Source organism: Hemicordylus capensis, chromosome 2, assembly GCF_027244095.1.
Source record: "Hemicordylus capensis ecotype Gifberg chromosome 2, rHemCap1.1.pri, whole genome shotgun sequence".
Classification (NCBI taxonomy): domain Eukaryota; kingdom Metazoa; phylum Chordata; class Lepidosauria; order Squamata; family Cordylidae; genus Hemicordylus; species Hemicordylus capensis.
In genome coordinates, this window is record NC_069658.1 from 230,765,638 (window position 1) to 230,792,463 (window position 26,826).

At 45.6% G+C, this 26,826-nt stretch overlaps 1 protein-coding gene across 4 annotated transcripts; it reads left to right on the forward strand.

Annotated features, from left to right (window-relative positions):
- Positions 1 to 78: 78 nt before the first annotated feature.
- On the forward strand, positions 79 to 26,249 carry LOC128342325 (major histocompatibility complex class I-related gene protein-like). Of its 4 annotated transcripts, none has more exons than XM_053289539.1 (7): positions 79 to 2,485; positions 8,120 to 8,404; positions 10,005 to 10,094; positions 12,237 to 12,267; positions 15,682 to 15,747; positions 17,750 to 18,010; positions 26,055 to 26,249. In XM_053289539.1, the coding sequence occupies exons 1-6, from the start codon at positions 2,197 to 2,199 to the stop codon at positions 17,760 to 17,762; spliced, it is 774 nt and encodes a 257-aa protein (XP_053145514.1). In that variant the 5' UTR covers positions 79 to 2,196; the 3' UTR covers positions 17,763 to 18,010; positions 26,055 to 26,249. The 4 variants fall into 4 exon arrangements, with proteins under 4 accessions (XP_053145514.1, XP_053145513.1, XP_053145511.1 ...); XM_053289538.1 differs by lacking the exon at positions 26,055 to 26,249 and adding an exon at positions 20,508 to 22,641; XM_053289536.1 differs by lacking the exon at positions 26,055 to 26,249 and adding an exon at positions 20,508 to 22,641 and having other exon boundaries at positions 17,750 to 17,986.
- Positions 26,250 to 26,826: the final 577 nt, after the last annotated feature.

Here is a 26,826-nt window from a genome sequence, read left to right on the forward strand (position 1 = left end):
GCTGGCAGAAAGGGAAAATGGGGTACCTTCCAAGAAAGAAAAGAGGCATTTGGTGGGCCACTGTAGGAAACAGGATGCTGGACTATAGGCCTTGGGTCTGACCTAGCAGGGCTCTTCTTATGTTCTTAACCCATGTGTAGTTGCCCTCAGGGCTGCCGCTCACTGCAATGGGCACCTGCCGGCAGCCCCCATACCCTTTCCCTCCCTGCCACACATGTGTGCACAGTGGCGGCAACAGCAGTGGTAGCAGCAGCCTCCCTGAGGGAGCAGTCTAGGATAGGGTGCCCCGCCCCGCCCACTGCTTAGCTGCCAATTCTGTACACACGGCAAGGAGAGAAGGGGTGCCGTCAGGTCGGGGGCACGGGTAGCCCAAACACAGGCTGCCTATAACCTCCCTATGCCACTGGGTGGAGGGGGGTAGCAGATGGCTTTGAGCCAAATGGCAGTTCAGATGCAGTGGAGCGGGTGGCAGGGTGTTCCTCACATCCAGCAGCAACCTGGAGGAGGGGAGGAGGGGACAGTCTATGAAGCAGCAGCTGGATCGGAGGCCTTTTCCTCCTACCTCATTAAAAACCTGGATACAGCTTCTGGGTAAGATGGCGCCCTCTGATCCCACTGCTGCAAAACAGATGATCCCTTCCTCCTCCTCCAACCTTGTTTTTTAACTCACAATTAGAAAATGGAAGCACGTGCAGCCCCTGAATATGGGTATTTGTCCTACCCTAATTAGGATCATGAGGACAGCCCTCTAGGTTCATTCATCATTCTGAAAAATAAAATACTCCATTTATTTTCCAATGGGAAAGCTGGGGGCAAAAACCTTTCAAAAAATAAGGATCCCTCTCCCACCCCCGATTTCCCTCCTCCGTATTCCTGGTCTTTCACATCATGAGCTTTGCAACCGCAGGAGTTGGGATCTTTTGTGGGTTTTCAGCCGCTTGGCATCACCAGAACCTGCCTCAGATTTTGCAGTGCTTTTGATGAAGGAATCCTAACAGGAACTGCTGGGAGCCATCTTAGTTTTGAGGGCAGCCTGTATACTGATCTAAGGACAGGGGCCATTTTGAAACTGGGTGAAACCATGGGAACTACCTAACACATCCTTTCCATATCCTTTTTCACCCTTGAGAGAGAGCAGGTATTCTAGGTGGAAGAAGGCAGACCTGAGCATCTCTCTTCAGGAGTGCAAGGTAGAGAGCAAAGCTGCCCTTCTTTCTGAAAAAAAGGTGCAGCTGAACAATTGCTGTGTCATTTTTTAAATTGTGGCCAGAAAAGAGGCCCTACAGGGAAAGAAAATGGCAGACAACGAGGTGGTTCCCACGATCAGCAGGAACCGCCAGATGGGGCTGAGTGAGGAGAGCGGGCTTAGCCGATCTGGCCGCCCAGGGCAGAATGCAGCATCATCTGCGGGGAGAGCGAGCTAAGCCTGCCTACGACTGCCAGCTCCGTCACGGAACCGGCGGGGGCTTGGGAGTTCAGGGGCCACAAGGCCCCTGGAAGCTCCATCATGCTCTGCGCGAGGGACCCCCGAGCCGGGAGGCTGCTTTTTAGCCTCCCGGTCGGGGGTCTCCTCGTGAGTTGCCCTGGTGCGGAGCTGTGCCACAGCAGCACATGATCCATTAACCCCGGTTAGCAGAGCACTCGCTCTGCTAACCTGGGCTAAGAAGAGGGGTACTTAGGGCGGTTTGCTGCCGGGAGCCGCTCGGGTCCCGTGGCTGCACACGACCGCCAAAAAGCGAGCTAGGCTCCCTTAGCCCGCTTTTTGGCTATTATTATCATCATTATTATTATTATTAATTTGATTTCTATACCGCCCTTCCAAAAATGGCTCAGGGCAGTTTACACAGAGAAATAACAAACTAATAAGACGGCTCCCTGTCCCCAAAGGGCTCACAATCTAAAAAGAAACATAAGACACACACCAGCAGCTGTCACTGGAGGGATACTGTGCTAGGGGTGGATAGGGCCAGTTACTCTCCCACTGCTCAATAAAGAGAATCACCACGTTAAAAGGTGCCTCTTTGCCCAGTTGTGAGAACCGCCTCACTAACTCTTTATCCTTAAATGCTCCAAATGCACACATCTCTTTTCCCAGTCATTCAGACTTGTCTGTGGCTTATGTTGGTTGGGAAGGGGGTTTGGAATTTGATGGGAAGGCGAGCCTAACATGATGCAGCTCTGGTGGTCCTGTGTTGTATGTCTTCAGGGCTTCACACCTGGCAGTGCCTGGTTGGCTGTGAGCTGAGCAAAGATGGGAAGCGGGAAGGAAGGTCCATGCAATGCGGCTACGATGGGAGGGACTTCATCAGCCTGGACAAGGAGACCTTCACCTGGATAGCAGCTGATGACAAGGCACAAGTGACCAAGAGGAAGTGGGAGGCTGACCCAAGCATTGCTCAGCACTGGAAGCCATACCTGCAGAAGGAGTGCTTTGAGAAGGTGCAGAAATACCTGGACTATGGAAATAAAAGCCTGCTGAGGACAGGTAAGGAGGGGAAGGGAGTTCACTTGTGAAGAGAGCTGTGATCATTCTTCCACCACCACCAGTGTCAGAAGCCTGGATTATTTATTTTATTGTACACCGCCCAGAGACACGAGTTTGGGGCGGTATAAAAATATGTTAAATAAATAAAATAAAAACAATAGTATAAAACAGTTATTAAAACAGATTATTAGCATTATTTCTGATTAAAAGCCTGCAAGAACAAGCGAGTCTTGAGGGTCTTCCTAAAAACAACAGAGAAAGAGATGCTCTTATTTCAGCAGGGAGCACATACTCCAAAGACCCGGGGCAGCCACAGAGAAAGCCCAGCCCTGGGTTGCCACCAAACGAGCCAGTGGCAACTGTAACTGGACTTCTCCAGAAGATCGTAACAAGCGGTAGGGTTTATGACAAAGGAGGCGCTCCCTTAAATTGCCTGGACCCAAGCTGTTTAGGGCTTTATAGGTAACTAGCTGAACCCGCACAGAGCATCTGTGCGGTAGTTCACTTCCTTTTTGGGTTTAGTTGGGAGAATTCGTTTGGCTGGTCCTCCCACAGCTCTCTCGCTCGCTCTGTCCCCCCGCACAGCGCCTCTCTCGCTCGCTCTGTCTCTCCCCGCTACGCGACTCTCTTGCTCGCTCTGTCTCTCCCCGCTACGCGACTCTCTTGCTCGCTCTGCCCCCCCCACAGCACCTCTCTCACTCGCTCTGTACACTCCCCCCACCTTCTGCCCTACTCCCTTCCCCTCCAAGCCTTCTGCCTCAGTCCCCTCCCCCCAATACTTCTGCCCCAGCTTGCTCCCTCCTCCGTTTCCACCTCTTTCTCTCTCTCTCTCTCTTTCTCTCTCTCATTCGTGCTCCCCCCCCCCCGCCTCCGCTTTTTAGCCTGCTTGTGTTTACCCTGCTGGCCGTTGCCGCCTCCTCCTTCCTCCAGTCCCTGGTGTCGGGCTGCCAAGCGTTCAGCCAGCTCCTTCCTGCAGCCCTCCCTCTAGAGAGCATCTTCCGAAGCAGCCAGCTGTTTGTCTCTGCCCAGCCAGGCTCCCCCGCTTTCTCTCCCCTCAGCTTCCCCCCTCCCTTCTGCCCCAGTCCATTCAGTTCTCCTCTCCACTTTCCCACTTTCCTTCCTTTCCTTTCCTCCCCAAACGGCCACTTCCCTACACGGCCAATCCGGCGTCTCCACCACCCAGCCAATCCACATTGCCGGGACGCATCCCCACAGAGGCACGTCTACGAGAATTAATATGATAGCTATGACCAGCACTTTGTATTTCACCTGGAAACTTATCGGCAGCCAGTGCAGTTCTTTCAAAAACAGTGTTATGTGGTCCCTTCGTGTTGTCCCAGAGACCAACCTGGCTGCCACATTCTGTACCAATTGTAGTTTCCAGACTATGCACAAAGGCAGCCCCACATAGAGTGCATTACAGTAGTCAAGTCTGGAGGTTACCAGCATATGTACCTCTGCTTTAAGGTCATTCAGCTCTAGAAATGGACGTCGTTGACTTATCAACCGAAGCTGTAAGTGTCAGAAGCCTGGATTATGCCTCTTCTGGCATGGAAGTTTCCCCTAGATTATGGGGTGGTGGGGGTGGATTCCACAGAAGTAAAAACAGCAGACCAGAGCAAAATGAAAACATTTTGTTCTCATTTGCTCGTTTTTACTTGCAACGTGTTTTTTTAATGTGGGGAACAAAGCATGAATGGATGAATGGATGAATGGATTTTATTACACTCAATGACTAGCAAACAAAAGATAAAATAAAAAATAAAAGTAAAGTAAATAAAATCAAAACGACAGGACTGGGAAACAGAGCATCAGAACATATACACACAGAAGTCTCAATTACAACTAATCAACTGCTCCCATCTCAGTTTACATGCCGCAGCACAGAATCCTACGACCCCAACCGTAATTGCTGTATACTGGTCTGCCAGGAGGAAGGAATACCCTTCTGATCGACCTGGCATATTTTTTAGAAGTGGTTTGATCCAGGCAATGTGAATGTCCTTATAATGTCTCTGTAATATAAACAGTATAAAAGAACATGTGAGATAGACTCGATATTGCCCAAACCACATGGACATAGCCGGTTCCTGAGCAGTATTCTCTTAAATCTGCCATCCAAAACAGCAGAAGGAAGGGCATTAAACTGCACCAGTGAGGAAGTTCTCCTCTGATTTAGAGTAGTCAGATTTGTGAGGTATGCGATTGGCTGAGGGTAGTTTGAGAAGCCACCTGGAATACTAGTGATGATAAAGGTAAGGTAAAGCGTGCCTTCAGGTTGATTTTGACTCTTGGTGCCCACATAGCCCTGTGGTTTTCTTTGGTAGAGTACAGGAGGCGTTTACCATTGCCATCTCCTGCGCAGTATGAGATGATGCCTTTCAGCATCTTCCTGTATCGCTGCTGCTCGATATAGTAGCAGTGGGGATTCGAACTGGCAACCTTCTGCTTGTTAGTCAAGCATTTCCCCACTGTGTCACTTAGGGTGGCTACACTACTGATGGTAACAAGGCTTAAATCAGATTGCTTCTCTGAATCCACAATACCTTGTTTAATCATTTCTTTGGCAGCATCATGTCCCAATAGAAGAAGATGAGAGCCCATATCTGTCCAATCTATCATAAAGGCTCTTATTCCAATTAGAGTGGGACTCATCTTTCAATACCCGGGGGGCGGCGGGGGGAGGTCCTGATGGCAAAAATATAATTTGAGCCAGTAATTAAATGTGTGAAGCCACCCCTGGGCCTCAACTCTGATTAAACCCACCTCTAGGCATGGAAACAAAAGCACATTTCTCACTTGCAGCAGTCTAAATTGGTTCAATCCACGTTACCACCTTAGGACACCACCACTTCACTCTGGTGCTTGGATAGATCCTGGCTGAGAACTAGACCAAGATTATTAGTTCGGTCAAAATTGAGGTGGATTGCATCCCATTTGAGAAGGAAAAAATAATGAAAACTTGTGTTTTGGTGTTCTGCAACTCCATGTTGAAGGCAAGGCACAATCTTAATAAGATTAAGTGTCCTGTGGTGTTTCATTCACTGCCCCCTCTTAGTATTGTCTAAACATGCAATTTTTACTAATATGGATATTGGGGTATTGTCAGCCTCGGTTGCACTACATGTTAACTGAAAGTTCTATGCACCTGTGGAACTAGGGGTCAAACAGATTCCCCAGCATGCTGTAATCACACTTTATGTTCAGTGATGCTTAGACCAGAACATGTTCACTCACGTCTTGTGAGGAAGGAGCAGAAACACTGAATACAAAATATATATTTTTAGATTTGTAACAGACCAACAAACCAAGGGCTCACTCTTCTTAAGCATGTCTATAAACAAACAATTCAGTGAAGGAGAAGACTAAACTTCTACCTGAGTATGTAGTTGTTGCTAATGCATGCCCTTTAACATGCAGTAGGGATATGCAAACCAGTTTGGGGGTTCACGGTTTTGATTTGGGGGTCTGACGGTTCGGGGGTCAAACCGAACCACTACCCCCTGGTTCGGTCCAGACCAAACTTCCCCTGAAGTTTAGGGGGGTTCATGGACCTAAAATGCTTTAAAAATTGTGGTGTTTTTTTTTTAATTTTTTTTTTACCTTGTACTCCCCTCAGGGGAATTCCCGGAGGCAGCGGGGGGCGGGGGGCGGGCGGAGGTTTCCCCTCCCCCCACCAGCCTTCTAAATCACTCCCTTGCCCTGTTCAAGTGCTCTTCGGCCGGTTTTCGGCCTTCACCTGGCGGCCCGGCAGCCATGTTGGGGGCTGGGCACATGTGTGCCTGCACAGACAGAAATAGTCAGGGAAAATATGACACACTCATTTAAATTCAATCTGTTTTATTTAGCATATAAAGAATAACAGATCGAGCAAGAAAGCATACTTAAATAGCAAATCATTAAATTCTATTCAGTGATCTTAGCCATGGATCTAAGAAGATCAATGACTGGACTTGCTCTTTAGGTGAATTAAAGTAACTTCTGAGGCTTGATGCCCAGCTCCTCTCAGTAAATGCATATTCAACAATCAAGAAGGGGAAGGAGAGTCTAGCGCTGAGGTTAGCCATCCACTTTGCTAATCCTCAGATTCCTTCCTGACAGGACCAATTACATCTGCCCCCTAACAGCAATCACCCAGATAGCAATACCAGAAAATTCACATTCAGAAAAGAGGAAAGGCAATGCATTCTTGTATGTAAACCAACTGATTTCCAGACGTCCCTCTAATGTGAATCACTCTAGGTTTTGGGGGTCTATCTCTGGTCCAGAAATGTTTGAAAGGGAGTCATGTCTTGGAATAGCAATTAGAACCCTCTGATTTGCTTTCCTTGATCACTCTGCAGACACAGCTAGACTCCTGGCTCCCAATCCTTACAGCAGAATTCAGGAGAGGTAGCATATTTCCTCCCTTTCTCTTGTGACTATCACCATGAGGCTCTTTATTATTTATTACATTTCACTCCTGCGGAGATTGACTGCTATTAGTGGGGCAGTTAATGGACACTATTGTGCACTTTGACTTACAAGCAGTAAATCTGGCAGAAATGTTGTCAAATATGTGTAGTTTTAGAAAGTAAATGGGGGCAACCCAAAAACTCAATATTGCGGCCAGAAATCCAATATGGCACCGCAATAGTAGATGTTTAAGATCACCACAATCATTCAAAAAGTGATAAAGGCCTGAGATTTGGCAGACATGTTGCCAGATGTTTATGGTTTTAGAAAATAACTTTAGGAACCCAATAAAACTGACCATTTTGGGGTACCGACCAGTGTTCTCTCTAATTTTTTTCATCTGTGTGCGGAATGAGTTTTGTTTCTGGGTGGCAGTATCAAGGCAGTGTGTGCACACATGCGATCAGAGTGGGGGCCTTCCTGATTCAACCTGAGCGGGTTCTAAAATTAACTGAGCGGACATTAAAAAATGTGTGAGCGAGCGCACATGCGCACGCCTTAGAGGGAACACTGGTACCGACCATTACCTTCTAAAACCATAAACTTCTAACAGCATGTCTGCCAAACCTCAGGCCTTTATTACTGTTTGAATGATTCTGGTGATCTTAAGCATTGATACTGCAGTGTCATATTGGATTTTTAGCCACCATATTGAGGCTCTTCTCACAATCTGTGAGAAGAGCCTCTAGGGGGTTAATGGGGAGAACGGGCTTAGCCTGCTCTCCCTGCACACGAGCAGCGGCCGCCCATACAACTGCTGGCTCCGTCACAGAGCCAGTGGGAGCTGGGGAGTTCGGGGGCCGCGTGGCCCCCAGAAGCTCCAGCATGTCCTGCACGAGCCTGCTTTTCAGCCTCCCGGTCGGGGGTTTCCTCATGAATTGCTGCGGCGCGGAACCGCGCTGCGGCAACTCACTATCCCTTAACCCCGGTTAGTGGAGTGTTCGCTCCGCTAACCTGGGCTAAGGGGCGGGCCACTCAAGCGGGTTAGCCGCTTGTAAGCCACTGGGCTCGTCTGCGAGCCCGGTGGTTTCCACGAGCAGCAAAAATCGGGCTAGGCTCTCCTAGCCCGATTTTTGCTGCTCGTGGGAATAGCCCCATTGAATTTTTTCGGGGTACTGACTGTTACCTTCCTTTCTGCCAACAGATTCAGTATTAATACCAATGGTGCCATTTTCACAGAGTCCCCAGAAGTGACGGTGGCACGCAAGCTGGGCCATGATGGCCTGGAGACCCTCATCTGCCGAACGGATGGCTTCTACCCCAAGGAGATCGATGCCACCTGGAGGAAGGACGGGGAGGTCTGGGAGCACGAGACCCTCCGTGGGGGTGTCACTCCCAACTCAGATGGGACCTACCACACCTGGCTCAGCACTGAGCTTGACCCCAAGGACAGGAAATTATACCGGTGCTGCGTGGAACATGACGGCCTTCCAGGGCCTCGGTGCTTGGCCTGGGAGGAGCCTGGTGAGAGACTGCAGTGGAGAGAGGGTGGGAGGGAGGGCTCCTCCGGGGAATGGTGTAGCAGATTCTGGGATGAGAATTTCCACCCAGGGAGGAAGGAAGGGGCCCCTCAGCAGCATCACAGGCTACAATCGCCCACTGGATCCTGTATGAGTGTGAAGGAAGTGGAATATATCATAAAAGGGGCTGGTTCACATGACCTTTAAAATCAGGATGGACTACCTTGATTTACATGGTCATAAGAACTCACACATTTTCCTCTGGCTCAGGTTGCTCACAGCAAGGCTACTCACCTTTTGTAACCAGGTTTTTGCCAAAGGTCAAATGGATTCTGTCATGGGGGGCGGGGGGCGCCTGTACCCTGTGCACCCCCACACGGCATTCTCCTTCGGGTTTTGTGGCTGACCCCTTGTGTGTGGCGTGACTGGATGGGCATCTACATATTCAGTACTTGCTCCCTTCCTGAGCAGTCCTCATGTGTAGCATGTTCATACTGTAGCCTGTGCAGCAGTGACTGACACCATGAAATTCCAGGCGGCCCTGCCCCAGTGTGGGACCTATATCAGGATGTGAGAGCAGGAAACAGGTTGCCACTGACAATCCACTAGTCCCCTCCCCAGCTCCCCAAAGAGGCCAGAAGAAGGGAACATGGGTCAGTGCTGCACTTCAGGGGGAATCCATCATGTCAGAAAGGCAGCATGAGAGTAAATGCTGATTCTCCTCTCTAACTTTGCAAGCGGATCATTCCCTACTCTTGGATGTTGGGGTGTGGCTGGCAACAGAAGTGACCCTGGGAAGAAAAAGAGGCCCGTCTTGGCAAATAGGAGAAGGAAATCTCAAATAATGTTGCTTTGTATGTGCTGAGTACAGGAGAACCTCCTTAATCGCAGACCTGACACCCATGGTTTTGCATATCTGCAGTTGGGTAATTGGCACCTGACCTCGGTATACGTGGGCGGGGGCAGCAAAAAAGAGTTAATTTTTGCATATCTGCGGGTCGGGGCAGGCGGGCGGAAATGACCTCTGATGTCATTTCCACCCGCCAGTTTGTGTAAGAAAGCCATTTTCTGCCTCGTTGTTGTTAAAAAGAAAAAGAAAAAATATGCGATTTTTCATGCAAATTGTAGTGTTTAGGGGGCATTACTGGACAGCTGGGGATAGACTGAGCACAGTAGGGCACCCACCCCCCATATTTTAGGGCAATTTAACCCATTTTTGGCATGTTAAACCTCTGGGAACCTAATCCCCACGATCCATAGAGTAAATGACTCAATATTTGTGGTTTCCTTATCTGCAGTAATTGAGGAGAACAGAACCCCCGCAAACACTGAAGTTCTCCAGTATGGGGAAAATATTGTATCATTTTTAAAAAGTGTTTAAAAAAAGAAAAAGCTTTGATAGCTTCCCTGAAGCCTGCAGTGCTGTGCTCTGGTGGGCATCTGCAGTAGCAAAGCCCCATGTCTCAGGGGTACAGCACCTCTTTGCATAGAGACTGTGCAGGGTTCAGCCCACAGCAACTCCAGATAAATGGCCTCTGCATCTCTGCCTGCATCCCTGGAGAGCCACTACCAGTCTGAGTTGAGATGTGTTTGTCCTATTCCAGCTTCGTTGTCCACCGGTGTCATTGTCACTATCTGCATTTTGGTTCTGCTGGGCATCTGCATTTTGGTTCTGCTGGCCATCCTATGCATCAGTAAGTGAACTCTGAATGTATATACTGGACTGTGTGTCTGTGATATTCTGTGGCAGACTTGTCACTGTACCCCCAGAATCTGATGGTGTCTTCAGGCCAACCCCTAATGAATGACACTTGAACATTTTATTAACCTTTTTCAAAATATACAGATCTGTTCTACACATAGTAAACTTCTCTGTAAATGACATGGTGCACATGGCCAGGACAGAACCTGAAAGTCACCTTGTTAACCCTTAAGCTTTAGAAGCCAAGGCTTCTACTTCTGGGGGTCAAATAACCCTCCTATAATGACCCTACAAAATCCACCTTCCATATTCCTAGATCCCGGAATGGATCCGGAGGGGGCGGGGTGGTCATCTAGTCCAGGGATTCTCAACGTTGGGTCCCCAGATGTTATTGGACTTCAACTCCCAGAATCCCCGACCAAGGCCACTGGGGCTGGGGATTATGGGAGCTGAAGTCCAATAACATCTGGGGACCCAACGTTGAGAATCCCTGATCTAGTCCATCTCCTCCTCTACTACAAAGTTTCATTTGGATCCTAAGAACGTTTTTTGGAATGAAGTCCATTGACTTCTGCGGAAACTTTTATTAGGAGACCCTTTCCCCTATGAGTCTTCCTTTCTAGGGTTTTAGTTGATACCCACCCTCTGAGACCATGAGTGGACTTGTCTCCTGCCCTTAGGGATGTGCATGAGCTGTTTGTGCACTCCCCTGTGGGGCAGAGTACCTTTAAAAATGGAGGTAAGGAGCTCCTTACCTGCTTTCCCCCTGCCTTCGCTCGTTTTACAAACAGCCGCGTGGGGCTGCAGTGCTGCTTCCTGCAGCCCCACATGGCGACAACACACACATGGCAGTGTGCACACATGCTGCTGGCCATGTGCCTGCCGACCCCTGCTAACTGGGCAGAGGCATCTTTTTAACGCAATTCCCTTTATTTAGCAGGGGGAAGAGTAACTGGCCCTATCCAGCCCCAGCACAGTACTTTCTCCAGTGACTGTTGCTGGTGTCTGTCATGTTTTCTTTTTAGATTGCGAGCCCTTCGGGAACAGGGATCCTGATTGATTGATTGATTGATTGATTGATCTACGTAAACTGCTTTGGAAACTTTTGTTGAAAAGCGGTATATAAATTGTTGTTGTTTGTAAAACCAGTGTGGGGGGGGAGAGCTGGGGTGGGGCGAGCAGATAAGGAGCTCCTTACCTGCATTTTTAAAGGAACCCTGCCCCACCCATCAAGCCGGCTCGAATGCCAGTATTCAAGCTGGTTCAGCGCTTCAAAAAGGAAGCACTGAACCAGCTTGAGTACATCCTACCTGCCCTCCTTTCCCCTTAGCAACCTTCAGCATCACAATCCCTAAATGTGCTGAGCTTCTAGCCATGGGGATCCAATCCAGTCTCAAGTTGTTCTGTTTCCTGGAGGGTTCTCTATATGTTTCCATGGTTGGGTGAGAAGCAGTGTTCCCTCTAACAGGGATTCCCAAATGTTGTTGACTAAACCGCCCTGAGCCATTTTTGGAAGGGCGGTATAGAAATCGAATGAATAAATAAATAAATAAATAAATAAATAAATAAATAAATAAATCTCCCACAATCCCCAAGCAAAGGCTGTTGTAGCTGGGGATGCTGGGAGTTGTAGTCAACAGCACCTGGGAATCTCTGTTAGAGGAAGCACTTACCCTCCTCTCAAAGCCACTTTTATCCTCCAATTTGTTTTGTTTTGAAGAATTTGTTTTGAAAAATTTCAAGTAAATTATTCAAAATGAAATTCCTCAAAAGTGAAGGATTCAAAATGAAATTCTTCCATTTTGAAGAATCCGGTCTTCAAAAGGAATTCTTTCGTTTGAAGAATGGTGTGTCTTCCTTCATTTTTTCTTTTCCAGAGAAGAGAGCCAGAGAGGAAATAGTGTTACTCTGAAGCAGAATAGGTGCTGGGCTAATACATGAAAAGGCATTCTACATGTAGTAATAATGGTTACCCAGAATGCTTGTGGAATCTCCTTCTCAGCTGATCGTAGGGAAACTGCTGAAGGAGCAGCTAGTGGGGAGGTTTTAGGGCCTCTGTCTGAGGTCACTTATGGAAGGAGGGAATGCATTATCTCTGGAGATACCTTCTGCCTTTTTTATTCTGTCTCTACAGGGAAATCCTGGTCTAGCCGAGTAACTGCCGAGTAAGTAATGCCTCCCTCTGTAAAACATTACTGCAGCAAAGGGCAGTTCCCGGTGGCAGGTCGGTGGGATATGGGGGATATCTATTTAGGGGTGAAGTCTAATCTTGGGGGAGACCTAGAAGCTATAGAGGAACTGCTAACACACAGGAATCTGCCACTACAGAGGATAGTCTGAGAAAGAGGGGTCCTTATTAACAACCAGGCTTGGCACTTTCCAACCTTGACCCTACAATGGGGTCAGGACATATCTTGGAAGTGTGCTTCCAGTCCTTACGGGAACAGCAGGGAGCCATTCACATTGCCAATGCTGTTGCAAATCTGATTGCTGCGATGTAGAGCAAGGATGTCATCCATCCAGCGTGAAAAGGTTGCTGCGATATAGAGCAAGGATGTCATCCATCCAGCGTGAAAAGGTTGCTGCGATATAGAGCAAGGATGTCATCCATCCAGCGTGAAAAGGTTGCTGTTTTCTCAGGTTGTTAGTTGCTGTGAGACTGCTCCCCCTGCTGTTTATGGTCCGAATGTGACTGGCAGGAATGGAGGCATTTTGCTGCCTTTCCAGCAGCTAGTCTGGAAAGCGCCCTGCTGAATATGCATATGAATCCAATGAGTGACTCATCAGGATGACGATTTTTTATTTCTGCTGCTGAGGGCCCCGACAGGCCTACTCTTTTCCCTTCTGCTCTCTTTTCATTGCTGTTTTTATGTTCTGGCTCTGTTTCAAGTGCTGATTGTTATCCACCTTGCAAGGCTTTTAATGTGGAAGGCTAGATACAAATCCTTTCCCCAAAAAATTCTTTCTTGGGGAAACACATGCAGGGTGCATTGTGTGGGGGTACCTGTTTCCAATGTAGGAGCAGACACGGCTTCTCTCTTCCTGAGTGCAAAGGCAGTGCAATACTCCCTAGACCTGGACACTTGTTTTTAAACATGGTATCATATTTTTATTTTGTCGCAAGTGGTTTTTGAACATTCTCTGCTGCCTGTGTTCTGGATTACGGTGTACTGGCTTAGGCAGCAGGTACCCACTTTCCCACCTCCCATGAATTATATAGATACATATTCACACATTGTGTGTGTGTGTGTGTGTGTGTGTATAAAAATATATTCACACAAAGAGTAAAACTCTTTGTAAATTATATTTTGGATATGGAATGGAAAGTCCCTATAGATCATCTAGTTAACCTTCCCCTATTTTAGAAACAGAGTTGTCTAAAATGAAATAAAATGTGGGAGCCAAATAACCTTCTAATAATGAACTTACAAAATCCAGCTTCTAAATTCCCAAAGCCTGGAAAGCATCTGAGAGTGATGTAGTCCATCCGCTCTCCTGCCCAAAGTTTCAATGGAGTCCAAAACACATTTCCTTGGAACGAAATTCCATGGAGTTCTATGAAAACTTCATCTTTTATCAATATCTTCTTTATATACTGTATAATTCTCTTAAACGTACCCGTCGCTAATCCCATGTGTGTCAGCTCTCGTGAGAGTTCACAAAGGATAGCGACTGGGACGGGGAGAAAATAGCGATGCCGGCTGGAGCAGGCTGCAGCGGGCCGAACCGGCCACTGGGAGCAGGAGGTGGCGGCAGGCCAGGCCAGCCACAGGGAGCAGGAGACAGCAGCAGGCTGGGCCGGCTGCAAGGAGGAGGTGGCCGCTGCCAGGAGTTGGCAAGTGGGCAGGAGGAGGCGGCGGGCTGGCTTTCTGGCCGACCTGCCAACCAGAAAGAACATGGGGGGTGGGGCGGGGGGAGAAGCAGGCCAGCTTGCTGGAAAGGCCGGGAGACAAAGCGGGCTGGCTGGCCTGCCAGCCAGAAAGTGGGGTGATGGTGGGGAGAAGCGGGGGGGGGATAAATGGGCCAGCCAGAAAGCTGGGCAGGCTGGTGAGTGGGGAATGTGGAAGAAAAAGGCGGTGGTGGTGGGTGGGGGGCAGCCAAGCCCAGCTAGTATGCATTATTTTGAAGAGGCCTTTCTTTCCTTCCGCTTTGGCGTTCCAGATGCTGAGCGGGCACCCATCACCCTCTTGCCGGCAAGCCAGCGCACCGGGCAGATCAGCTGCTTTCTCTCAGGCAGCTGATCCACCCAGCATGCGCCAGCTTGCGAACGAGCTGCCAAGAAGGTGGAGGAGGTTGCTGCTTCTTCTGCTCACTCATGGAAGAGAAAGCCGCTGATTCGCCCAGTGCGCTGGTTTGCCAGCAAGCTCGCAAGAGGGCAACGGGTGCCAGCTGGGCAAATGGGCAGCAGAGGCAGGAAGCGGAGGAGGAAGTGGCAGTGGGGAAGGCAGACAGGAGGTGACAAGGCAGGGGGCGGTGCAGAAGGGCGGGGTCTCTCCAAAATGCTTGAGTAACACACACAACCATTTTAAAAGGTGCAACTTTTTAAGGACTCAGATACTGCAACTGCTAAGAATTGTGAATTGTCATGAAAAAAGCAGTTTGCTGAATGAACCGCTCTGTCTTGAAATTGCTGTAAATCCACAGCTTGTATAGCAATAGCAATAGCACTTACATTTATATACCGCTCTATAGCTGGAAGCTCTCTAAGCGGTTTACAATGATTTAGCATATTGCCCCCCAACATTCTGGGTACTCATTTGACCGACCTCGGAAGGATGGAAGGCTGAGTCAACCATGAGCCCCTGGTCAGGATTGAACTTGTAACCTTCTGGTTACAGGGCGGCAGTTTTACCACTGCGCCACCAGGGGCTCTGTATGAACTCTCCCCTACCCTACACAAAGCAAAGTGTAGTGATGTGCCATTTGATCACTGTTTGGAAAAGCTCCTGGGGATCCAATCCTGTCTCTAGCTTTTCTGTTGCTTGGAAGGTGCTCCCTACCTTTCCATGAGTAAGCAGAGGCACCCAAGTTCTATCCTTTCAAAGCCGTCACTTTCTTCCAATCCATTTTGTTTATTTGAAGACTGATATCTCTTCCTTCAGTGTTACCAGGTCTTCTTTTACTGCCCTGAATTGTCCTCCAGTGTTTTTCCAGCATGGTGGACCATAGACAATAGGGTTTCTCTGAAGCAAAGCAGGTGCTGGGCTGATCATACCTGTAAAGACTTCCTAGTTGTACTAATAAAAATTACCTAGAGAGCCTCTGGGAACTCCTTTTCAGCTGCTTATAGGGATATGGTTGAAGGAGCATCTGGCAAGAAGGTTTTAGAATCTAAGAAGATCAGAGAGTGGGGGGTGGATTCTTGGTGCAGTTCCCATCCAGCTTCTTGGAGTCAGAGCTGACCTTAGAGAGCTTTGGCAGGATGCAGGGCATGGGGCAAATCAGCCAGTGTGGGGCAGCCTTCCAGTTAATTTTAATGGGGGTTAAAAGAGAAGGGCCTGGGGTGGTCACCCTGCTTGCTCTGCCCTGCTTGGAGTTCTCCAAGAAAAACCGTTAACTCTTTAATTCTGTCTCTGCAGACCAACTCCAGAACTACAGAACTACAGAACTACAGACCAACAGCATTATGCAGTAGAAATGATTCCGTAAGTAAAAACCCCTTCTTTAAGACGACTTCTTTGATTCAGTCTCTGCAGAATGTAAGACAGCAGCGGGATGTACCAAACGTTGTCCGCCAAGTGATCCCTTCCTCTTTGAAATTTGACTGCAGTAGAGGGCTGCCCCCAGGTGACAGGCTGCCCCCCATAAGAGGAATATCTTGGGAAAGGGGGTGGGTCATTTGGGGAAGCCTTGAAGCAGGATCTGTTGGCAGTCATGCAAATTTGTCACCACAGAGGATAGTTTGGGAAAGGTGGGTCCTTATTGGATATATTTCGAGCAATTTACAGCTATATATTTATAGCTGCTGAACATGTGTTTAAATTGTGCAAAGACTTGTCTAGTGAGACACAGTGACATTGTCACCACTGGACAAGGGGGGGAACAGGGGCGGAGCCACCATGGGACCAACGGGTTCAAAGAACCTGAGCCACGCCCAATCAGGCACCGCGCCTTGTGGCCCCAACACCCCACCCCATATATATATATTGTTTCACAATATATAGTGATATACATTGAATACTATATAGTTGTGCTACTTTTAATGCCTAGAACACACTAGAAACACTAATTATTAAAATAGGCCCCTCAGTGCAAATTAACAAACCATGCAGTGTAAGCCTATGTATGTTTTCTCAGAATTGCGAACAAATTCAGTAAAGTTTGATTCCAGGAGGTTTTTCAAACGGGGCTTTTAAAGCCCTTTAACACACATCTCCTCTGGAATGGAGGTGCTGCATTCACATGTTGGCCAGATTTACCCTGAAGTACCTGCAAGTTATTGGGGGAGCAGTTCACATGCAATTCAGGTTTTTCACTGCTTGTTAGAGTGTAGCCTGACTTGTATCTGGAGTTAAAAAAAAAATCCACTATTTTGAGTGGTTTCTTTGGGACAACTTCAATTTCACAGTAAAGCCTCCCAGTAAACTTGCAGTAAAGCCTGCTGTGTGTAAAGGTCCCAGGTAAGTGTGTTGAGAAGTGTGTTCAGGCAGCAAATCTAACCATATTTAGCTGGAAGTACGTTTCATTGAAACCTAAAGGACTTACTAGCAAGGAAAGCGTGTCTACTTAAAAATAAACTCCTTAGCATTCAACTGTCTGAGATCCTTCCCTGCTAAGTGGATAGGATTACACATGCTCAGGGATGTAAATCGAACCAAACTAATTTGTGCTCCCAGCATATTTTGTTCCCTATAGGAGACCAGTAAGTCCCACTGAAGCCAGGAAGATAGGTGGGGAGAAACAGAGAAAAGAGCAAGAATTAGCACCATTCTTTAGGAGAAAAAGAGGTGGGGGGGAGAGAATGAGGAATCTGCCTCTTCTTGGTAAAATTTTAAGATAGATGAGACATGCCGGAGCTCAAGGAGCCCCTGAAGGTATGCCCTAGTCTGTCCTAAAAGGCATTCTCCCTGATCCCCAATGTGGAAGTAGGGCTGGTTATGGTCTCTCACTGTTCTGAAATAAAAAACACTCTCTGCAGGTGCTCAGAAGCAGGATCATCCCTAGTGGGGTGTGGGGCTGGGGGGCAAATCAGCATGTGCAGGGCCTCCTTAACATTTCATATCATTACAGAATCATACTGACTGATGACATGCAGTGTAAATAGTGTGAGTGAGGTTTTTGGATGTGTCCAGCTTGGCATTTCTAAAGAAAAATAAAATAAAAGCACCACACATGCTTCACAGTTCTCATGCAGACCTTCTGGGTTGCAAAACAATTGGAAAATAAGTGCATTTATGAATGAATGAATGAATAAATAAATAAATAAATAAATATAAATATAATATTGTTCTAGAAGTTTTTGTAATTTTCTGCCATGAAACAAGCCAAGTATACAAAAACTCTTTGTTGTTTTCAAATAATTATATCAAAATATGGAATACAGTAAAAACTGACTTGCAAAGATGGACTAGAATAAACTTCTCTTTAATGGGAAGAATTTCAGTTGTGAAGATGAATGTTTTACCTAAAATGCTGTTTCTTTTTCAGACTATTCCTATAATTAACACCTTGTTTCAAGCAATGGCAAAAGGACATAACCAAATTTGTTTGGCAAGGGGAAAGACCAAGAATTAAATTTAAAAATTTAACAGATGCTAAAGAAAGAGGTAGTCTTACCCTGCCAGATTTAAGGTTGTATTTTGATGCTGTTTGTTTGACGTGGTTAAAAGAATGGATAATATTAAGAAATCCCAGAAGACTTGATCTGGAAGGATTCGAAAGAAGGTTTGGATGGCATTCATATCTGTGGTATGATAAAAGTAAAGTGCATAAAGATTTTCTTAATTACTGTGTAAGAAGGAGTCTAATGAGAGTGTGGGTAAAATATAAAAAATGGTTGGAATCTAAAACTCCATTATGGCTGTCCCCGATTGAAGCTTTAGGACGTAAAGAGGTAAATATGCAATTTGAATGGGGTACCTACAGGGATTTGTTATGTTTCCAAGAATAGGGCTGTAAATTAAAAAACCTAATTGAAGTACAAAATTTTGTTAGTAACTGGTTTCAGTACCATCAGTTAAATGAAATCTATAAGAAGCATCTTAAAGTTGGATTTGAGGATCAAATGTCGAGATTTGAGAAGGAGCTGTGTGAAAATGACGAAAAATTAATTTCTAAGATGTATAAGTTGTTGCTTTTGGAGGAGACAAGAGATGAAGTGATTAAAATGAATATGATAAAATGGGCTCAAGATGTGGGTCATAATATAGATATGGCAGCTTGGGGAAAATTATGGAAAATGGATTTAAAGTTCACTGCATGTTATACTTTAAAAGAAAATTATTACAAGATGATGTATAGGTGGTATTTGACACCCAAAAAATTAGCATTAATGTACAAAAATGTTCCAAACAAATGTTGGAAATGTGGACATTGTGAAGGAACTTTTTTTCATATATGGTGGTCTTGCGGGAAGGCAAAGGCCTTTTGGGATATGATATATAATGAGTTGAAGAAAATTTTTTAAATGACATTTCCTAAGAGGCCAGAATCATTCCTGCTGAGAATAATGCAAGGAGAGTTTTCCAGAAGAAACTTAACATTTTTTATGTATGCAACCACGGCGGCCAGAATAGTATATGCGCAGAAATGGAAGGACAATGAAATGCCCTCAAAAGAAGATTGGTTGATAAAAATTTTGGAATATGCTGAGATGCCAAAACTTACAGTATTGATAAGGGATGAAAACTTGGAATGTTTTAAAGAAGATTGGAAACCATTCTTACTATACTTAAAGAACTACTTTGCTAATATCGACTTTTCAGCAGGGTTTGAAATTTAGTAATAATAGCAGGTTGGGTAGAGTAAAATCAAATTTGCAATGTGTAGGATATATGTTTTGAATTACTATAGCAATGGTTGACTTGTCTAGTTAATGAATCGTGCTGATTGATGAGCGGGAAGTCAATATTTACTTAATTAGATGTAATGGGATTGTTAAGATATTGTAAAAACCAATAAAATTTTAAAAAGCGGGGGGGAAAGAAAAGAAAACAAACAAGCCAAGTATAGGCCTTTTTAGATAGGTTTTTTTTAAAGCCAGCAAATTTTCCAATCTGTTTTAAATTAAATACTCAGAGACTTCCCCGTCTTCCCTGCCCCCATATCAAAGCCCTATGGCAAGCAGTTCCCTATATATCTGGGTGGGGGGGTAACCACAAAAAGGAATTCACATTCTACCTCCATTACTGGCAAAGGCTGGGCGGGCTGGGCTGGGCTGGGCAGAGCGTCTGCAGAGAACTGTGGTGGGTAAGCGCAGCCAGTGCTGGCCACTCTGCCTGCCTCCTCCCTTCCTTCCTTCCTTGCTGCCTGGAGAGCTTCAGGCTTCCGCAAGGCCTACATGGAGGCCTCTCTGGAAGCCCCGCCCCCCCGCCAATCAGCTGATGGGGGAGAGAGAAGGAGCTGTATCAGCTTGCAGGCTGGCTGCTTAGATTGCCAGCCAGGAGGGCAAACAGGAGAGAAGGCGAACAGGGCAGGTGACTGAGGCGCCTTGGGGCTGGGTAGGTGGGCAATGGGGAATCATGTGATGTGTCTCTGGGGGCCCTCTCAAGGCAGGGGCCCCCGAGACAACCGTCTCTCCTTGCCTAATCGTAGTTACACCCATGGTGTGTAGGCAGCGATATTCTGCAAAGCCCTTGGCACTTGTTTCTAAACATTGTTATACCATTAATTTTTGTTAATGTTTGATAAACCCTAAGGAGGCAATATGCCTCTCAATACCCCTTGCAGGGGAGCAATGGCAGGAAAGAGGGAGTGCGTTCGTTTTCTTTTTGGCGCTTTCCAGATTCCACACGGCGACGGGGGTAAAATGCTTCGGCTTGGCAGGGTCGTACGGAAAATGAGCCCCAGAATCTCCAACTCCTACAGTGGGGAAATACAGCTAGTTTTTGGTGACACACATGCAATGTTGTAGCACTATAACCCAAAGATAAAATCCGCAAGGCGGCATGGGAAATGAGAATGGCACCTTGCTGTCAGCGCAGGGACTGCGGTGTCACAACTCAGGAAGTACGGAAGCACACTTAGCAGATCCGTAGTGACACTGTTGTCGGGTTTAATCTGGAAAGCGCCCTTGTGAGTGTCCCAGATGCATTTAGTGGATCCCTTTGAAACAAGATGCTGGACTAGAGATGCCTTCAGCCTCATCCAGCAAAGATCTTCTTATGTTCTTATCTGAAAATAATCAGCTACCTGTTAGGCTCTGTCTGTTCTGCACTGATTTCCTTCTCTTTGCCCCCACCATCAGGTTTGACAGCAGCAGCAGCTAAAGGATAAGAGCTCTTAGAACAACCTGCTTCCGATCCCTGAGCCCACTTTTATTTTCTTCATCTGGCTGTGGTGGACAGTGGCGTGTCTGGGGAAAATAGCGCCTAGGGCAAGCACTGAAATTGCGCCCCGTCCACATCTGACATCCATCTTTCAGATAACTTTACCATAATATAAGCTCAAAAATACAAGTCAAGCTTATTAATCTTTTAATTAACAAATTATGCACTACCTGAAAATTATAACTGCACCTTCCTTGCTTTCACTGACGCATATGATAGTTTGAGACTAATTAACAGAGGCCACGGGGAACCTTGAGGGTGGATCCAGCAGCAGCAAGTACTACAGAGAGATCTTCTAAGCAGTTTTCAGGACAGACTACATCCAGAAGGGTTATTGGCAGAAAACTAGGAAACTAAGTCAGTGAGCTTTATAGGCCACAGGGATGATCCAGTCAAAGTTATGCACATTTAAGTCTCAGTTATTTCAACAGAAGGGCTACACATGTGCTTACATATTTCATATTAAGATGGTATTTAACAGTTCTTATATCTGCTTGGATGTCTACCAGTCTAATTAAGCTGTTAATCCTAATGAAGTCAATTAAGAAAGTTGCTAAGGGTTCTTTTAAACTGTGCAGTATTATCAGGGGCGTAACTACCATTAGGCAAGGGGAGACAGTTGTCTTGGGGCCCCACTGCCTCAAGGGGCCCCCCAAAGGCACGTTACATGACTCCCCACCCGCCCATGTTGCACCCCCTATGAATTATGTTGAGTCTCTTGGAGATCGGCAGTAGAAGAGAGTTAAAAAACTAGATTCAATGTGCACTAGATATTCACCGTATTCATAATGGGGATGTGAGTGCACTATATATTGTGAAGTGTGTTTGTGTGTGTATATCAGTGAGGGGCCCATTTTAAAATCTTGTCTCTGGGCCCCCTCCAAGCTTGCTACACCCCTGAGTAGGATGATGATTACTCACCAGAACAACTATAATACAATCTCCCTGGAGTAATGTGCTATGTATATAGTCCAATGTATACACTAGTTAAAGCACAGTGCTTTGATTTAAGCAGGTGTTTATATGACATCTCCCTAATTGCTATTAATTCTCATTTTCCAGGGATACAATTCTCAAGATGAGATGCTTTATGGTATAAAGACACGACCCAAGCAGACTAACTAACATTTGGTGGAAATCAATTAGATGAGGGCCAAGCAAAATGTCACAAGTGTTAAACAAACTTTCAAATTCTCCAGAACTCTTAATTTTTTTAAACTGACTGTTAAGCAAAGCAAAAAAGGGAGGGAGGGTTGGTGGGGAGAGCATAATTCTACAAGTCTGCAGTTTATAACAGTTTGAGCTATAGGGTGAGTTAAGCAGACTCCTGTTGATCAAAAGCTTGTTTAAGATGTTTTGTTTTGGTTTGGTTTGGTTTGGTTGATTTTAGTAGCTTATGGCTTTTGGTTCTGTTCTAGGTGGACCATCACAGTCAAATGTCTATGTACAATTTCAATTTTTAAAGTAACTTCTGTGGGTCAGGACTTGTTTAAATCCAGTGGTTTTGCCTGATGTAACTGGTGTATATAAAATTGTTGAAAGAGCTTCATAGTCCAAAAATAATTCCAATCACAACTATGACACTTCTCAGGAAACAAAGTGCTGCGTACACGCACGCACACACACACACACACACACACACACACACACACACAGGAACAGACACGAGATCACAACTTTCTTCTAAATTTCACTTAAATCTCCTTTAAGTCCAAAGCACAGACACAGCAGAAAGTGTAGCTATGCTTACCTAATGTTAATATATTTTGATAATTCAAAAAAGTTTATTCTTAAAAAGTTGAAACTCAGGAAGAAATTGATTTTCCATATATATTGCTGCTTCTGTGTGTTTTACCTGTGAATAGTTTTTTGTGTTTGCATTTTATAGATTTTAAATTAGATTTGTTTCATATTTTTAGCTTAATATTTTTATTGTCATTTTTATTGTATGTTTTTTAACTTTTGTAAACCGCCTTGGGGTTGTTTTTAATGAAAGGCGGTATATAAATTTAACAATAAATTAAAATAAAATAAAATATACTTGAAATTTAAGGTGTTCTGAGCATTACATTGAACAGCACATATAACTGTTTAGAACACTAAATGATAATATAAATATGCCTGTGTATGCAAGCTTGAAAAAATATGAAGGAAATTGTGATCTTCTCTGCAGAGCTTCCCTTCTGCCCTTGGATTCCACCCTGATGAATATACCTTCCATCATCCCCAGCTGCATTGTGATTGGAGATTATGGGAGTTGTGTCGCCCAATAGCAGCTGGAAAGCTTCAGCTTGCTCACCCCGATCTGGATGTTAGGCACTCCATTATAAGAGGCTTCCACTGTTAGGACTCAGGAGGGAGGAGGAGGGATTCCACTGCTGCTAGTCCAGTCGGCAGTTTTTGCGCCAATGTGAACTCCTTCCTTTCTTCCTGAGGCAAATGAGAGAGGTGGTGGGGAGGGAGACCAGGAGACCAGGTGAGGGAGGGAGATGCACCCAGATCATATCAGGACAGTAGCGAGGCAGCACTAGAAGAAAACTGAGGGGGCACAGTAGAGGCAAAGTACATGATTTGTGTGTGTCTCACGTTAGATTTCTGAAACTGAAATGGGGGGCAGGTGGGGAGCAGATGATTTGTGAGGGGTCTCTTGCCTACTCTTCTCCCTCTTCTCCCCTGCCCCACATCTGGATCGCCCCTCCGGCTCTTGAGTAAACAAGAGTCAAGGCCAACAATGTGCCGTCAGCTAATGTTCTTAGAAGAAAAACAAACAAAAGAAAAAAACCCAAAGCCAGCTTGATTCGTGTGGCGTGGCTCTTCAGTGTCAATTTAAAAGGTGTTCGACCCCAATTGAAAAAGCGGTCCTTTTTTGCATCACTGTAGGGGTAGGGGGCTCTTTTAGAAGGCAAGGAAGCAGGTTCTCTTTCTTCACTTTTTAATTCAAAATCAGGGGGAGGGGGGTGCTAGCGCTGAACGTGTCATTTGCAAAGTGTATTGCTACACTTTGGACCCACCCACCCCACCTCCAACAATTCCCCTGAAGGGGCTAAGTTTAAAAATTATAAATATACATACACACACACGTGTGTGTGTGTGTGTGTGTGTGTATATAATGTTTGCGAACCTCCCCCTCGGACAGGACCAGGGTGGTGGTTGAGGGGGTGCCGAACCGAACTGGCCAGGTCTGGGTCTAGACTCAAACTGGACCAGCTGGTTCTGTACACACCCCTAATAACAAAACAAATACTAACATCATCCAGTTTATGACCAACAGCATGCCCAGCATGGGCTGACCAACACAGTAAAGCTGGTTTTCTTCATTGAGTTACACTTTTATAGTCCTACCTCATAGGACCATATTTGGTAACATGACTGGCTTATCTCAACCAGGTAGTTCTTCCTTGCACCTGCCCATTTCTTGTAACTGGTCCATCTCTTGTCCGATTCTGGTAAAATCCAGCCTCTTCTCATAACTCCCTCCTACCCTTCATGCTGCATATCTTTGATCAAGTTGTTTGTTCTCTGTCCTTTAACTCATCCTGAGATTTATCTCCTAACAGCTAGGGATGTGTGAGCCAGCTCGATTCAAACTACAGTTTGTATCGAACCAGCCTGGTTCAGGCACTCTGAGTTTGAACCGGACCAATCCCCAGTTCTAAGAACCAGTTTATGGGCTTCTTCAGGGGGTACACAGGTAAGGGGGAATCCAGTGAATCAAGTACAGGGTATTCCCTAGTAATGTGGGGGGTGGGGGAGAAAAAAGGTACTTTTAACCTTTAATTTTCAGGTGGCAGGGGTGGTGGATGCGACCGCAGGGGCAGCTGTGGTGGAAACATCTGCAGCGGCAGCTCCTCCAACTCAAACTGGTTCCATGCACACCTCTCCTAACAGCATCCATCGGGCAGATTTAAGCTATATCTTGCTCAAGCTTGTTTTCTATTGTCAGCTAGCATAAACCCTCCCAGTTCAGTGAAAAGTGTCACCACCATTCTTCACCAAGGCAAAGACAGCACAAAGGCCTAATGGCATGGCACATGTTGATCCCTATCCATCTATCATCCAATATTATCATGTATTGATTAAGCTGTGTGGAAATCTACACTTTCACTATTCCTTCTTACCACTTGGGAACTATGGTTCAAATACAGCCTAAAATCACTTTAGTGCTTTTTGCAGCTGCATCCATACTGCTGACCTATATTCAGCTTGTGGTCAATGGCATTCTCCATGTCCTTTTCACATGAGCTGCTGCCAGGCTAGGTATCCCCCATCCTATATAACATTTATAGGCAGGGGACTTCTGTCTCAGTGCAGAACTTTGCATTTGTCTTTTCTCTTTCATTTTGTTTCAGACCAGTTCTTCATTCTGTCAAGGTCATGTTTGCTATCCCTCCCAGTTTTGTGTCATCGGCAGATTTAACAATATAATATGGTCCTGACCCCTGGTAATTCACACTGCTTTCGTGAGGCTACACATGGTTCCCTTTTGAGAAGACAGAGACGAAGCAGAAGTTGTGCAGTCCCTCCTTCTCTTTTTCACCCATATTACAAAAATGATAACTTCATTCATATGGCCACTCCATAACAAGCTGTTCTCTGGGCAGTTCACAAACTTAAAGCAGCAATAATAATATTTTACCATCCTTACCAAACATCGGGCCTAACAGATTTCCTACCCTACCTTTTGCACTTTCCTGAACCCAGACCGTAAGCCTCTTGATAACAATGAACCAATCACAAGCACCTAAGAACAGCTTTGTTGGATCAGGCCCAAGGCCTATCTAGTCCAGTATTCTGTTTCCCACAGTGGGCCACCAGATGCCTCTGGGAAGTCCCTAAGCAGGAGATGAAGGCATACAGCCCCCGCTGTTGCTCCCCTTCAAAGAAATCTTGCTTCTGAACGTCTGAAAACTTGCTTCTGAACCTATAGCCATCAAGACTAGTAGCCATTGATAGACCTGTCCTCCCTGAATTTGTCTAAGCCCCCTTTAAAGCCATCCAAGCTGGTGGCAATCACCACATCCTGTGGCAGAGAATTCCATAGATTAAGTATGTGCGGTGTGAACACTTACTTCCGTTTGTTGGTCCTAAATTTCTTGGCAGTCAGTTTCATGGGATAACCCCTGGTTATCTTGTCTTGTGAGAGAGGGAGAAAAATGTCTATCTACTCTCTCCACACCATACATAATTGAATAGACCTCTATCATGTCTCCCCTCAGTCACTTTTTTACTAAACTAAAAAGCCCCAGATCATAGATGCCCCAGATGATCATAGCCTTACCTTGTAATTTTGGTTGCCCTCATCTGTACCTTTTCCAGTTCTATATTATCCTTTTTGAGATATGGTGATCAGAGCTGTACACAGTATATCCCCATCATAGATTTGTATAAAGGCATTATAGCATTAGCAGTTTTATTTTCAATCCCCTTCCAAATGATCCCTGGCATGTTGTTTGCTTTTTTCACAGTTGCTGCACACTGGGCTGACACTTTCTAACCCAAGGCTCTCTCCTAGTCTACAGTTCAGACCTCATCAGTGTATATGTTAAGCTGGGGAATTCTGCTCCAATGTGCATCACTTCACGCATTTATCTATTTATTTATCTATTTGTTTGTTTGTTTGTTTGTTTAAATTTAACATATTTATATACTGCCCACTACTAAAGTTCTAGGTGGTTTACAATTTATATACTGCAGTTTATATACTGTATACAATTTATATACAATTTATATTTATATAACAAAAGATTAACACATTTAAAACATATATACAATTTAAAGTTAAAAACAATCAATAAAATTCAACTAAAAACATCAAACACATTGAATTGCATTAGCCATTTTGTGCGCCAGTGACCCAGTTTGGAGAACTATAATTCAGTAGAAGACAGCATGGATATAATAAGAGTAAATCCTGCCAGACTAATTTTATCTCTTGTTTGGATTTTTAGGGGATTACTATTTTAGTTGATTGTGGGGATGCTATGGATGTAATTTATCTTGATTTCAGCATAGTGTTGGACAAAGTCCCCCATGATATTTATTTATTTATTTATTTATTTAACATATTTTTATACCGCCCAAAACTGATAATGCCAGTTATTATCTTTTAAATTCTCACTTCTCCTTAACCCCAACCTCCTTTCAGGAAAGAACGAGGCTGTTCTCACACGCAGCCAAACCCGGGCTAGGGACACCCAGTCCAGTTAGGCTGCACGTAACAACCGCTGAGATCTGTGT

Excerpts from the sequence above, each read along its gene's own strand:
- LOC128342325 (XM_053289539.1), top strand. The coding sequence starts at position 2,197 with ATGTCTTCAGGGCTTCACACCTGGCAGTGCCTGGTTGGCTGTGAGCTG. Across the intron at positions 2,486-8,119 it reads TAAAAGCCTGCTGAGGACAG|AGTCCCCAGAAGTGACGGTG; the intron begins GTAAGGAGGGGA and ends CCATTTTCACAG. Across the intron at positions 10,095-12,236 it reads GCTGGCCATCCTATGCATCA|GGAAATCCTGGTCTAGCCGA; the intron begins GTAAGTGAACTC and ends CTGTCTCTACAG.